This window comes from Balaenoptera borealis (genome assembly GCF_965194805.1).
Source record: "Balaenoptera borealis genome assembly, chromosome: 14".
Classification (NCBI taxonomy): Eukaryota; Metazoa; Chordata; class Mammalia; order Artiodactyla; family Balaenopteridae; genus Balaenoptera; species Balaenoptera borealis.
The window spans coordinates 53,032,267-53,047,575 of NC_138875.1; the positions used below are offsets into that span (position 1 = coordinate 53,032,267).

At 41.4% G+C, this 15,309-nt stretch overlaps 1 protein-coding gene and 1 long non-coding RNA gene across 4 annotated transcripts in view; one reads left to right on the forward strand and one right to left on the reverse strand.

Annotated features, from left to right (window-relative positions):
• The window catches only part of MIB1 (MIB E3 ubiquitin protein ligase 1), a 120,195-nt gene extending 112,755 nt beyond the window's left edge, over nt 1-7,440 (reverse strand). For all 3 annotated transcript variants that reach the window (XM_082353511.1, XM_082353510.1, XM_082353512.1), the window contains exon 1: nt 7,211-7,440. In XM_082353511.1, coding sequence (XP_082209637.1) covers nt 7,211-7,439 — 229 coding nt within the window. In that variant the 5' untranslated portion in view covers nt 7,440. The remainder of the gene's footprint in view (nt 1-7,210) is intronic.
• On the forward strand, nt 1,177-11,654 carry LOC309610600. Its single transcript, XR_014234073.1, has 2 exons — nt 1,177-7,044; nt 11,418-11,654. It is a non-coding gene; the product is annotated as an uncharacterized lncRNA (long non-coding RNA).
• Nucleotides 11,655-15,309: the final 3,655 nt, after the last annotated feature.

The window sequence follows — 15,309 nt, forward strand, 5'->3', positions numbered from 1 at the left end:
ATAAAAATGTTTACTTAACTGATAAATGGGATAGAAAAATAAGACTGAGATTCGGTAAGCACACTGTATTAATCAGGGTCCAGTCAGGAGACAGGAAACCACACCACTTCTAGAAATGGGGAAACAATGAAAAAATAGTATTATTAAAATGTAAGAGGCGGGGAATTCCCTGGTGGCGCAGTGGTTAAGAATCCACCTGCCAATGCAGGGGACACGGGTTCGAGCCCTGGTCTGGGAAGATCCCACATGCCCCAGAGCAACTAAGCCCATGTGCCACAACTACTGAGCCTGTGCTCTACAGCCCGCGAGCTGCAACTACTGAAGCCCGCGCGCCTAGAGCCTGTGCTCCACAATAAGAAAAGCCACTGCAATAAGAAGCAGGCACACTGCAACAAAGAGTAGCCCCCGCTCGCCACAACTAGAGAAAGCCCGTGCGCAGCAACAAAGACCCAATGCAGCCAAAAATAAAAATAAGTAAATAAATTTTTAAAAAATAATAAATCATGGCATATTAAAAAAAAAAAAAAAGGAAGAGGCTTTAAGGAGGGGTCTCATAGGGCTGGGATCCAGACCTTTAAAGAGGGGTTGCAACTGGCAGGTGCTAGGGTCACAGGGCGGGGGGGCGCACATCAGGCTACTTCTGATGGTGTTGGAAATAAGCAAATTGGAATCAAATACTGACACTGAAATCCTGCTTAGTGAAATGATACTTGAAGGAAGAGCAAGCAAAACAAGAAAGAGCGTATCCCTTCCCACCCCCAAGCCTTCCAGTCTCCATCCAGCGCCCCCTATTGGCAGAGCCAACAGGGATCCAGCTGACAAAGGAAAAATACCATGTGCAGACTCCCAGACCAGCCTCAGGGGTAGGAGCACAGAGAGTGAGCTGAAGGCAAGAGACAACAGCTTAAAAACCAGCAAGCACACATCAGAAATGCACTTCTTCCCTTTGGCTCTATCGTCTATCTTCGTGAGGTCTCCTGAGAGCTAATGCGTCCAACAAAATCAAGAATGGAAACAAACTCAATTTAGAATCAGACTTGATTTACTAACATACTAAACCAAGATTTCCAAAAACAATGAAGAAAAATCATATTGCTCTCATTAAAAAGAAAAACAATAATTTGATGAGATGAAAAGCAAAATACCAAAATACCACCCTGAGGTTAGATCCTTTCAGTCTTTTTCCAAACTTACATAAAAAACACAGTATTATCTACAGTATCTCTTTGAAATCTACTTTTTCACTCACCATATATCTGGTAAATATAGGCTAATTCTTTCATTTTAACTGATAATATTTTATTGTATGGGACTCATGCAACATAATATACTTTACATATAAATTTTCAGTCATTTCAAATTACTGCTTTTATAAACAAGACTAGAGTGAATTTCTTTATACATATCTCTTTATGGATGTGTGCTTGAGAATCTCATGACGTAACATTTAGAAGTAAATTTTCTCAACTACAGGATACATGAATTTTTTTTTTTTTTTAATTTACAAGATGTTGCCAAACTGCTTCTCAAAGTAGTTGTACTAATTTACATTCCCACCAGTAACTTGAGAGTTCTGATTTCCCCATATTCTTTACCAATGCATACTATTTTTAGACTTTTAATCAATCTGAATGGGGTGAAATCTCTTTTTTTAATTTGTATTTCCCAGGTTAGCTGTGATTTAGCTGTATGAATAGATATTAGCTCTTTACTATTAACATTAAATCAAATTTTCAAAGGTAGAGGGAAATTTATATTTAAATTGATATAATCCATTTATTTCATTGCTAAACGAAAAAGCTAGCTAGCTGGCTTCTAACTTCTAATTGAAAATTTTCTCCCACACCAGGTAATGTAAGTATCTATGTTGCCCCTGAGCACACACATACAAACATAAATATTAATAAGCCAATTTTTCTCATAAAACAAAAGAAGCTTTATGAACAAGGTGAGTTTCAGTAAGATCTGATAGTTTAGAGACATGACCATGTCACATCTTCTGCCAAGGGCAGAGCTTGGCTTCAAGAGTGCAGGATGACTGGGACTTGGAGCCACTGTTTGGAACAAAGAAAACATAAAAGATGAAGAACCCCAATAAAGTAAAAAAACAATACCATATAGTAAAGGCTGACCAGCCAAGCTGGAGAATCTGACAGCCTCATGTGCAGCTCAATTACTTGCTTTGACAGCAATTACTTTGCAAAAACTCTTTCACAGGACTGAAAATGTTTTCTTAAAGGAGGCTAAAGATAATTACATGTAATAAACTACCTGTCATGTTGGATACACACAGAAAAACCATTAATCTCCAACAATGTTACATTAAGTTAATCAAATAACCATATCACAGACTAGAATAAATTATTTAAATTTCCTAATCAATTTTCCCTCAGGAAAAGTAATACAAATGGTGATCATTTCTGAACTACTATACCATAAATGGAAGAGAGAATGATGAGGAAAAGCAATGAACTGAGTTTTCATCCCTACATCTGCCATTCACCAGCTTTGTGACTGGACAAGTTTCTTCATCTCTCCAAGCCTTAGTTCCCTTTTATCTGTGTTAGGATAATATCTACCTAACCGCAGATCAAATGAGTCCAAAGTTCTTTGAAAAAAGCATTTTATTCAGAAAATATTCATCCAGAGCTATGGCTTTGCTAGAAAATAGAGCTAGAAGGAACACACACACACACACTCCTTCCTCTCAAACTAATAATCTCATGCAAAAGACAATTACAACACAGCATACCTGTGGCAGTAGACAGAAGCACAGAGTGCACTGTGATCACACTGCCTAGCAATTAAGGAAGGTGGAAGAGAACCTGGTGGGCAGCTACCGGGAAATACATCCAAAAGCAATACCTAATCCAACCAGAGGGATAAGGTTGTAAAGTTTAGGACGAAAATATATATTAAGACAGCATTATATTTGCAAACAAATACATATATTAGAAAGCTGTTTTGGGACTTCCCTGGTGGCACAGTGGTTAAGAATCCGCCTGCCAATGCAGGGGACTCGGGTTTGAGCCCTGGCCCAGGAAGATCCCACATGCCGCGGAGCAACTAAGCCTATGCGTCCCAACGACTGAGCCTGCGCTCTAGAGCCTGCAAGCCACAACTACTGAGCCCGGGTGCCACAACTACTGAAGCCCGCGCACCTAGAGCCCATGCTCCACAACAAGAGAAGCCACCGCAATAAGCCCGTGCACCGCAACGAAGAGTAGCCCCCCTCTCGTGGAAACTAGAGACAACCTGCACACAGCAACTAGGACCCAACACAGCCAAAATAAATAAAATAAAATAAATAAATTTTTTAAAAAGAGTAGTTAAAAAAAGAAGAAGAGTAGTTTTTTTTTTTTTAAAAAGAAAGCTGTTTCATGTTCCTTTATTTCCTCCCCTTCTTCCTGCCCAATGTCAGTCTCCAAAATTGAAGACATATATTACTGACAAACAATGAAGGCTTGGAATCAGCTGAGGGGAAAAGGAAACAACAAAGAGCCTGGACATCTCAAAAGACAAGCAGTCACTTAGCATCCTGCTATTCAAAGTGTGTCCATGAGCCAGCATCATCTCCATCACCTGGGCGCTTTTAAACTACTCTTGCTGAATCCCATACCTACTGAATGAGAATGTCTATTTTAAAGGTTCCCAGTTAATCTGCATGCTTACTGTCTGTCTGAGAAGTACTGACAGAGGGATGACTATTTCTTGAGATCTTCAAGTTGATTTCTTGAGGTCCTCAGTTCAACCAAGCCTCAATTTACAAGGAGTATTAAAACTAGATGGACTTTCATTACTTAAAACATTGTTTTAGCAGATGAAGATAAAAAGGAAAAAACATTTTACATATTTAAAATAGATAGGATCTATAGGAAAATCAAGTTTTCCTTCCAGATGCCATTAGTAAAAAACCTCTCACAAAATCTCATCCTTTCCAGGTCTGGCATCCTATTCCCCAAACATTGTTCACACAAGTCCTGTTTTTTCCTAAGACTCTGTCCCCTGATAACACTCTTTTCTCCTGTAGTTCTAGAAACAGATCAGAAGAGAAACAGGAGGCCTCAGAAAGGCAACGCTGAGGGTTATTAATCCATTTCACTTTTTATCCAGGGTCAGCACTTCTAGACCTTCAATTGAATTGGGGATTCTCCCCAAATCCTATAAAATCAGTACCTAAATGATAAAAGGTCAACTATACCTACTTGATTACAGACTTCACAAAATTAACTCAAAACTAATTCACCAATAACATATGTATTTTCACGAACTTCTTGCTCACTACAAATTAACCAAATACATCTGGATACAAGATAGAAGTTATATCATTCAAATATATACTAAATGCTCCTCTTCTCAAGATTTGACTATCCTAGGCCATAAATTCAAATTTATCATGTGTCACCTGAAAGAAAAAAAATAACAAAGCTTCTGTGCCAAAATGTTACAGACCCCACATAAAACCCTCAGACAAAATCTCCAACACACAGTATAGAAATATCAGAAAGATTCAAAATGACTCAACCATTCCAGAATCCTTAATTCTCAGGAAAGTTTCACAGAATTTTATTTTAAAAGCTACCCATTCCTTAATTCCGAAACAGACTGCAATAAATTTTCTGTTCATATAATGTGGGTAACAAGTAAGGAACAAAGAATGAATAACCAAAGGCAATCTCAGTTGTCCTGGTAAATATTACAAGACTTTTTAAAACTAACTATGAAATTTAAGAATACAAAAGGCATAAAAATATAACACACACCTATGTACCACCACCCAGTTTAAGACATAAAATTTACCCAAAAAATTACTACACTCCACTTCCTTCAGTGTAAAGATATCCACTCCCTTGAACTTGGCATTTATTATTATTTTTTGGTATACTTTTACCACATATGCACATATCCCCAAACCAATGAGTACCAACCCGCAGCAATCATACCTGGCAATGTCTGAAAAATGTTGGGTTATCATAACTGCAACCAGTGGGTAGAGACCAGGGATGCTGCCACAGTGCACAGGACAGCCCCCTCCAGCAAAGAATTATCTAATCAGTCCAAAACAGCAATAGTGCCAAAACTGAGAAACCCTGTCCTAAACAACAAACAGTACTGTTCTACATTTTAACATACCATACGTTTTCTTTTTAAAGAAACTTTACTTTCTTGCTTTATTTGCTTAAAATTAATTTTCTCCAGAAGTGTTTTTAAAATGTTTGCTAACAGAATCAGATGAACAAGATGAATTGATACATACCAACAAATTAAATAATGTGTACAATTATCCTGTAAAGTAAACTAAGATTTTTAAACCTCTGAAAAATACCTGTTTTTACATAAGATAATGAAACTATTTACACGACAGATATACTCCATACTAGAAAACATACAGACAACATGAATATTCCTTCAAAAATTGCTGTAGTACAGGATCTGTTACACTTTACCTTTACCCTGGAAAGATATTTAAAATTCCCCATAAACCTACAATTACTGATCCCAAGATGCATCCAAATTATTGAGCTCAAACTTTAGCTTTAGCTAGCAGGATAAAATTTTTAAGAGTGCGCAGAAACAGGAATATGCCCCACACAGTGTCGTAGGAGGATAAATTGGTAAAATGTCTTCGCAAGGCATTTAGTCAACATCTCTCAAAATATTAAATATGTGCACTCTTTGATGCAGCAATTCCACTTCCAAAGTACTCAATACTCATGCACAGGATATATGTACAAGGATTCATTCAATGCATCACTGTAATAAGAAAACCTGAAAGAATACAAATGCCCATCAACAAAGCACTGGTTAAATAAATTACTGCATCCAATCACTGTAATATTATGCAGCTGTGAAAGAATAAGGCCGACATCTATGTGCTAACATGGAACAATCACTAATAGGTACTATTAAGTTAAGAAGCAAAAGTACAGAAAAGAATATAGTAGTTTATTACCACTGGGCCTTAAAAGGGTTGCAGATTTACAATACGTTAATACATATGCTTGCAATGAGTATTCTGTAAGAACACACAAGAAACTGATAACAATGGTGGCCCCTTTTTGTACCGTGTTGGTCCTGCACATAAATCCTCTGCAATGTTTAAAAAGCCAGCAAAGAAACACAATTTTATGAATTATCTATTCAAAAACTGAATTGCCTTGTGTTAATTTCCTTTTTATTGGTGCTAACAATAACTATGTACCCATTTCAGGATTTGTTAGGTTCTGCCGAACTCAATCATAAAGCTTTAAAAATAGCTTATTTAAGCATTCCGAAAATTATCAAGTTTTAAATTTGAAACTATTTCCTACTGAACAGAGTACCAAGGATAAATCTATGTGAAAATGAATTCGATTAAATTATTTTGAGAGCAAGCTTTCAGTTTATCATATTATATAAAAATTCTAGAGTCAATAACAAACAGTTCTCTGAAATTTGGTGAATCAAGAAGGACACTGACTCATTGCTGTGTTAATGGATAAGTCTCTGACATAACCTTACAAATGAACTGAGATGTTAAAAGATATCAGGCGTCCCCTATACCTATCTTCCACTTGAAAAGAATATTTAACACAAAGAAAGGGTTCAACAGCTTAGGCTGTTTTTCCCTCTATTGGTATAAAGATACACAACGAAACAATTAAAATGAAAAATCATTCCACAGGGTACTAAGTAGCAGCATTCAGCTACTGAACTCCAAGTCTTTCTATGTGTTAGATGAGGAGGAAAAAAGGGTATCGCAACAAATCCGAGGTACCAACGGCCCCTCGGCAATTGTAACCGGTCAACTAAACACCATATGGCAAGGCAAGCCTCCCTTCAGACACTGATCACTCGATGGCTGATTAATTTCAATGGCTTATTAGACAGGCCTCTCCAGACCCCTTCCCTAGAGAAGGAGGAGGGGAAGTGTCTGCGGTCTTCCCGGTGCTTTGTGCCTTCCAGGCTTGAAAGCATCCCCGTGACGGTGCAGCCGTCATTTCCCTTGGGGATGGGACGGAGGGAAGAGAAGAGGGCTCTTTTTTGCAAGTTTCTGTTTACCAGGTATTGAACCTAAAATTCCCTTTGGCTCCTTCTCCGCTCCCTCCAGCCAGGCGCTGCACGGTAGGCGTTCCACCGCGGGCTTCTCCCAGGCCGCCCGACGCCCCCGCACCCCGCCTCGCCCCTGCCCCCACGCGCGCAGGCCCCGGGCCAGGTGGCCGCCGCTTACCCGTGGGCGCGCTGTCCAGGATACGCAGGTCGTAGGCCCCGGAGCAGCGGTAGTTGGCGGCGGTGCCGTTGTCCCACACCACCACCACCTCCTCGGGGCTCTCGAAGCTCCGGACCGTGCCCACATGGCCCTCGCCACCGTCCTGCTTCCCCCACTTCCAGTCCGGGCCGCGCACCACTCGGGCCCCGACCCCTTCCACCATCACCCGGTTATTCCTGGAGTTACTCATCGGGGCCCGAGCGGTGGGCTCTGCCGCCGCCGCCGCCGCCGCCGCCGCCGGGGGACCCGTGAGGGAGTTGGGCCCGGGCCGGACTCTCGGCGCCGGCGGGGGCGGCAGCGAGCCCCGGGGGACGTGAGAATAACTCACGGGGGCGGCGGCGCGGTCCCCGCCGAGCCCACAGCCGCTCCCCAGCCGTCGCCGCCGCCGCCGCGCCCCCCGCTCGGACTGGAGGCCGGACTGCAGCAGCTCCGAGGCGGCGGCGGCGGGCGGGCAGAGAGGAGGGGGCCGTGGGCGGGGACTCCCCCGCTTCCTCCGGGCTCCCCGGCCGGGCTACAGCGACGGCCGCCAGGAGACCACGCTCTCCCCCGACCGGGAGCGCGGGGCGCACAGGGGGCCGGGGGAGGTTAGCCCCGGGGAGACGGCGCGGGCGGCGGGGAGCAAGCTTAACTGCCGGCCTATTTTCTCCCCCGGGCCCTCGCTCCGGGGTGGACGCCCGAGCGCCGGCGCCGCCTCCTCCCCCGTGGGCAGTGATGGTACCTGCCGGCGTCCGGCGAGCGCCCGGGCCCAGGGGCCCCCTTCTCTCTGCCCACGCGCACGCCGCCGCGCTCCGCCCAGCAACAGAGTCCCCGCAGGGCGAGAGCGGCGCCACATCCGGGTGCTGGCGCACCGAAGGCCGCAGCAGCACGTTCTCTGAGGGATTAGGAGAGGGCTCCTCAGTAACAGTACGGTGGAAGGGTTTTGGAGAGTTGCGCGACTGGAGAAAGAAAGCAGAGGAAAATCGCTCCCTAAGCGCCTCACCAAGGCCCTGTGAGGGTGCGCATGCGCACGTCCTGTAAACGCTAAGGGGCAGACGCCCAGCCCCTGTCTGAGACGATGGAGGGGCGGTTCCCTAGAGTTGTTGCGGACCGGTTGTGCCGCGCGTCCCATTGGCTGTGAGGGAAGGGGCGGGGCAAGGAAGTGCGTCTGGCCGATTTTGAGGTGAGACTGGAGGCAGTGAGGATCCGGATGTGGTCTGGGCTGCTGAGACCGGGTACCTCTGGTGAGGTCAGTCTTTCATCAAGTTCTAGCGTACCTGGATGTACTAAGTGTGAATCTGGGATTACATAACGTTTCAGTCTTTTTGTTTTTAATTTTTATTAGAGTGTAGTTGATTTACAATGTTGTGTTAATTTCAGGTGTACAGCAAAGTGAATCTATTATACATACACATATATCTACTCTTTTTTAGATTCTTTTCCCATATAGGCCATTACAGAGCATTGAGTAGAGCTTCCTGTACTATAACAGTAGGTCCTTATTAGTTATCTATTTTATATATAGTAGTGTGTTTATGTAGTTTTCTTTTTTAACGGGGTGGGGAATAGGACAGATTATGACATAGATTAAGGGCAACCTGTATTTCTGTATACGTACATTGAAAGTATTTCAGACCACAGTGGGTAATTAGTGATGTGTTTCTAAACTGAGCAGAATGTTACTGAATGATGTGTGTCTTGCCTTTATGTGGAGTCAGGGTGGTAAGTAGATTCCAAACAGCACAAGCTCCTGGGAGAGACTTCACAAGCATATTGCCCATTTTAACATCTTGCCCATCCATTACATAATTCGGCCCCCAGTCACAGAAACACAACAAAATAAGAGGACTGTAAGAGTGGTTTCTGGCTGCCATTACTTAAATAACATCATGGTGCGTAGGATTTAAAATCATTGGTTCACAGCCCACACGGATGCATTGTTAGCATACTATTGCTTTTCCTGAGAGTCAAGGGAACAAGGAATACTCCAGCAGGATTGAATAATCAAGTGGAAAGAAAGAGGGTGTTAAAGAGTAACCAGTGGGGGAAAAAAAAAGAGTAACCAGTGAATAATTATGTAGTGAAATAAATGTTCTTAATTTTTCATGTCAGTGAAACAGGAAAATACCAATATGGAATCCCAAAGGCCAAACAGAGCTTATTTTAGAAACTAAGCAGTTAAAATATTTGTTCAAAATAAGCAGCCAAATATGTAGTCTATTTCAAAGCATTTTCATCCTGGAAGTGTTAAATGTGCTATTCTTTCTCTGCCAACTCTTTCTTTTCTCTCTGGGTTCTTTTCTGGTTTCCTTCTTTTCTTGTTCACCAGTTAAACTGATCACATGCATTAATAAGTTGATAAAAGATTTTTAGAAAAAAATATAGCCACTGCACAAGTTATACTGTGGTTGACTTTGTAAAGTAAGCTAACTCGAGGAAAGGCCAACTGAGATGATAAGACAATAGTGCAACCTTGCATTTTACATCAAACCCAGTCTATTGATAATGGCTTTCCATATGTTTGATTGTGTTTATCTCACCCAGGAGTTTTATACTTATGAAGACATCATCTCATATTTAGACAGGCTTTTATTCTCAATACCAGAGATTTGTTATAATAACTTTGAATTTCATTTGTCCTTAAAATGGAAAAGGATCTTAAGAGGTGATCTAGCCCAGTGGTTTTCTTTTCTTTTCTTCCCCCATCCCTTCCCCGCCGCTTGACAAATCCTCTGTTCTTACCCTGACCTATAACGGGAGCTAGGCGCTCTAGATGAAGCAATTCAGGAATTCCCCGACGGTCCAGCAATATAGCAAGGCTGGTACCTGCCTGTAGTCTTCCCTTCCTCCTGCCTTTGCAGGGGCTCTGCAGAAACTCATCAAAACCTCTGGAGTACCACTGAGCACAATTAATCAAATTAACCTAATCCACATATTTGATAAGAAGAAAATGAGGCCAGCACTGATTAAGTAACTTGTCCAGGATTTCAGAGGAAGTTAAGAAAAAAGCAAAAACTATAACCCATATAACACTGGAGGAATTTCTGTATATTAAACACTCTCTTATCCATCCATCCCCTTATTAAATACATTGTGAATTTATAACAGTATCATGTTGCTAAGACTATTTCAAGGCCCTTAAATTAATTCAGTTTGCCAATGGTCTCTAAATATTTTTGATCATACATCCTTTCAGTACAAAATTTTTGAACATGTACTTCCAATATGTGTACTTATTAATGTATAACTTATATATGTATTAGCATGTTAAGTGTTATATAACATACTCAAAAATGGAAATTACAAGAGGATAAGATACCAAAGAAATAGGAAAGTTTTCATACTTTCTTCCTTCACTCCAATAGATCATCTTCTGCATCCCTGGATGTTTAAATTAGTATTCTCCAAAGCAGACACACCACAACAACAAGCTCATAGTTACAGAAAATAGATTGGTGGTTGCCAGAGGCAGTGATTGGAGGGTGGGTGAATTGGGTGAAGGAGGTCAAAGGTACATACTTCCAGTTATAAAATAAATAAGTCATGGGGATGTAATGTACAGCATGACAACTATAGTTAGTAATACCATATTGTGTATTTGAAAGTTGCTACAAGAATAGATCTCAAAAGTGCTCATCACAAGAAAAAAAAATTCTGTAATTATGTGTGGTGACAGATGTTAACTTATTTTGATGATCATTTTGCAATATATACAAATATCAAATCACTAAGTTGTACACCTGAAACTAATATAAGGTTGTATGTCACTTATACCTCAATAAAAAAAGTAGTCTGGGAAATAAGAAGGAGGAAAATAATTGGTCTTATGCATAAAAAGTGTTGCACAGGACTTCCCTGGTGGTGCAGTGGTTAAGAATCCGCCCTCCAATGCAGAGGACTCGGGTTCGATCCCTGGTCAGGGAACTAGGTCCCACATGCATGCCACAACTAAGGAGCACACATGCCACAACTAAGACCTGGTGCAACCAAGATAAATTAAATAAATAAAAATGAAAAATAAATAAGTTTAAAAAAAAAAAGTGTTGCACATTGAATTACGTCCTCCAAAAAGATAAACCCTGATACCTATGAATATGACCTTACTTGAAAAAAGAGTGTTCGTAGATGTAATCAAGTTAAGATCATACTGGAGTAGAGTGGGCCCTGAATCCAATGACTGGTGTCCTTACAGGGGAAGGGAAAAGGAGATTTGGACACACAGACATATGGGGACGAAGGCCATGTGACAACCGAGGCAGAGATTGGAGTGATGCTCCCGTAAGACAAGAATGCCAAGGATTGCCAGCAACCAGGAATAAGCAAGGAACGATCCTTCCCTGCTGCCTTCAAAGAGAGAGCACAGCCCTGACAACACCTTGATTTTGGATTTCTAGGCTCCAGAACTGTGAAAAAATAAATGTCTGTTGTTTTAATCCACGAAGTTTGTGATAATTTCTTACAGCAGCACTTGGAAACTAATACAACAAGAAAGGAAGAAAATAAGCATAGCTGTTACTGTCCTCATTTCTGTTACTGCTCACAATACCATAGTTGATATTTATAACTCCCTCTTTCCATTACACAGCCCACATTTCCTTTTCGCTCTGCCAGCATGTCAGCTGACTGTAGTCCCATACCTGGCAGGTGGTCCAAATCTTCATTTTTGAAGGACTTCACTCAGTTCTTAGTGGGTTGTTGTACTGTGATAATTAATTTTATGTGTCGACTAGACTGGGCCACAGGGTACCCAAACATTTGATCAGACGTTATTCTGGGTGTATCTGTGAGGGTATGTGTGTCCAGATGAGACTAACATTTGAATCAGCAGACTGAGTAAAGCAGATTTCCCTCCCTAATATGGGTGGGCCTCTTTTAAACAATTGAAGACCTAAATAGAACAAAACGTCTGAATAAGAGGGAACTTCTCCTGCCTTACTACTTGAGCTGGGGCATTGGGTTTTTTTCTGGCCTTGGACTCAGCCCAAAACATCAACTCTTCTTGGGTTTTGAGTCTGTGGACTTTTAGACTGGACCTTACACCTGTCATCAGCTTTCCTAGTACTCAAGCCTTTGGACTCAGACTTCATGCATTAGCTCTCGTACATCTCCAGCTTACCAACTGAAGATCTTTGGACTCCTCAGCCTCCATAATCCATGAACCAATTCCTTATAGTAAGTCTCTTCATTATATATAAAGATGTGTCTACTTATATATTATCATACATTAATAGTATATTTTATATATTTGTATATATTATATATATGAAGATGTGTGTGTATACATGTGTACATCCTATTGGTTCTGTTTTTCTGGAGAACCCTAACTAATACATGTAGTCTACCATTAAGTTTTACTAGAACATAAATGAACTATTCCAAAATGTACCCCCAAAGAATCTCTAGATTCCAAACACAGTCCTTTCTTAACCTTTTCGGTAGCAAGAATCCCATTTCCACTCAATAATTGGGACCCATCCCTCAGTCAGTACAGTTAACTCTCTTCTCTGCTTGTTGGTTTAGTGGTTTGAAAAACCCAAAATGTTCAAGTGTCAGTCTCAACCTCCAATTCAGTGGAAATATTTTGGTATCCTCTGGTGGAAACACTCCTCACTTGGGAAATAAGTTCTTATAACCAGTAAAACACACAGGTGTAGGAATAGGAATCAAAACATTTTTCCAGGTGGTTATCTACTAGTGTAAGAATGAAAAGAGCCATGTCAACCCCTTGATTCCTGAACCTATTGACTATGACTATGGGAGCACCATCTATTGGTCACATGTTCAAAGCACATATCTCAGTTGGTGTTCCATGGTCAGGCATTTAGTTTCAACCACAACCTAGAAGAAAGCAGGAGCTATTTCTCAAAGGGAGAATACTTATTGCAAGAAGAGGGCATAATTTTGAACTAAACCCTAGAGTTTTGCACTGGGATTATACTATCAACATCTGACGGAGGATTCATATTGTATGACAGCCTGTCACAGATATGTAACATATGGGCCTTGCTGGGTCATATGACCCACATGACAGAGCAGCTTGCCCTGCAGGGTGGGCCTGCTTCAGAGTTTTCTCTTCTTTTAGGAACTACTCAAAACTGGCTTATACAAAGCAATATAAACGTGATATATCTTGTCTCTAAAATACAAAAAGGCTCAAGTGTTTTTACCTCTTTCTTAGCAGCTAAAGGTACAATTTGCCTTTTATTTTACAGAGGATATTCTGATATGCCCCAGACCACTGGTCTCCTGGCAACTTTATCAAAGTGATAGGATCTAAATTTTCCTAGATTATCTGCCATCCACTGGTATTCATGTGTCTTACTAAGGCATCTAGGGTTCTTGACACTTCTGGCCCACCAAGTCAAATCAATATAATGTCATCACTGTAATGGACCAGCATGATGTTCTGTGGGATGGTAAGGGAATCAAGGTCTCTACAAACTAGATTATGACAGAGAGCAGTAGACTTTACATAGCCCTGAGGAAAGACATTGAAGATGTGCAGCTGCTCCTGTTAGATGAAAGCAGTATGTTTGTGATGATGCCTGTCGAATTGTACTGAGAACAAAGCACTTTGTAGATCAGCAATAGCTGGAGCTACACATTGATATGCTCCATTAGAGAGACCACACCTAAAAACAGTAGCTACAGTTGAGTCACCACCTGATTAAGTTTGTAATAATACACAAGAGCCATCTTCCTTTGCAGGCTAAAGAGCAACTTAAATGGTGGGGTGGTGGTGATAGGAATCACTCTCCCTGCATTTTTCAAGTCTTTGATGGTTGCACTAATCTCTGCAACTCCCTAGGGATGTAATTTGCTTTTGGTTTATTGTTTTGATAAAGAAGGGCAGTTACAGGACTTCCATTTGGACTTTCTTACTATTATGTTTCCCTCCATAGATGAGGGAGCCAATATGCATATTCTTCCAGTTGCCAAGTATGTCTCTTCCAACTACGCATTCAGGAACTAGGGAACTAACCATAGTTAGTCCCCTGAAATCATTGTACAGTGTGCTCGAGCCAAAACTGGATTAACCACGTGACCTCCGTAAGCTACCACTCTGACCAATGGATTCCAGTGGCTACTTGGGTGCCCACAAGGATTGGCATACTCATAGCCAGAATATAGAAATTCCTAAAAGAGAAATTTCCCTTTCCCTAGTGCCCATTCACTCTGGAAAACGGCTGCTGGTTTTGGGGGGCGGGGAGAAAAAAAGGAAGGAGAGTTATAGGATAAATTTTTGGCTGTGTCACAGGGCTTTCTCAAGAAGACCCAACCTCTTCTCTATTCAAGAACCTGTGAAATGGCGTATATCCACACACTGGATGAAAGGCCATGGCTCTTCACTGTGGTGACTCAGGTCTATGCCTACCAGAGCTAGAATCTTTCTGATTGTATAGATCTAAAAGTATTTAAGTGAGGTGCCCATCTATTTAATTCACTGTGATTAATAGCCACCACCATGGAGCTATGTGAATTAAAGCATTCTGACTGCCACTCTGGTCCTATTGGCCCATCTTAGTAACTGCGTTCACCTAGTCTCTGGTGGTTAAGCACTGACACCTGTTACTGTGGCTTGAAATCAAGGAACCTATTTAAATGGTGAAATCTCCCACCATCAACCCTGACCTATAGATGGCAGCCATCAGTGAGCTTTTTAAAGACGCTACTGATCCTAACTAATACATGTAGTCTACCATTAAGTTTTACTAGAACATAAATGAACTATTCCAAATATTCCAATGCATTTCTCAACGTCTTAGTGAAAAGAGTGTCCTCTGGAACAATTTTTCCTGCTTCTGAAGCTTTTGGGTTCCTTCCTTGAAATTATACCAGGGAAGTTTTGGCCTCTCACCCTACTGAAAATAAGCCACCATTATCAACCAATGGGCTGCTTGAACTACACATTGTATCTGAAAACTCTGGAAAGTGCTCCCATGTTAAATTCATCCCAGTCCAATGTTAAGTTCTGCTTTTTGTTTTTTGTCATGCACTTGGAGAATCCATTCCCTATATATTCTCAGGTCTCTGACAATATAAATTTGAAAAATCTTGCAATTTGTGGGGGTGGGGGGTGGGGA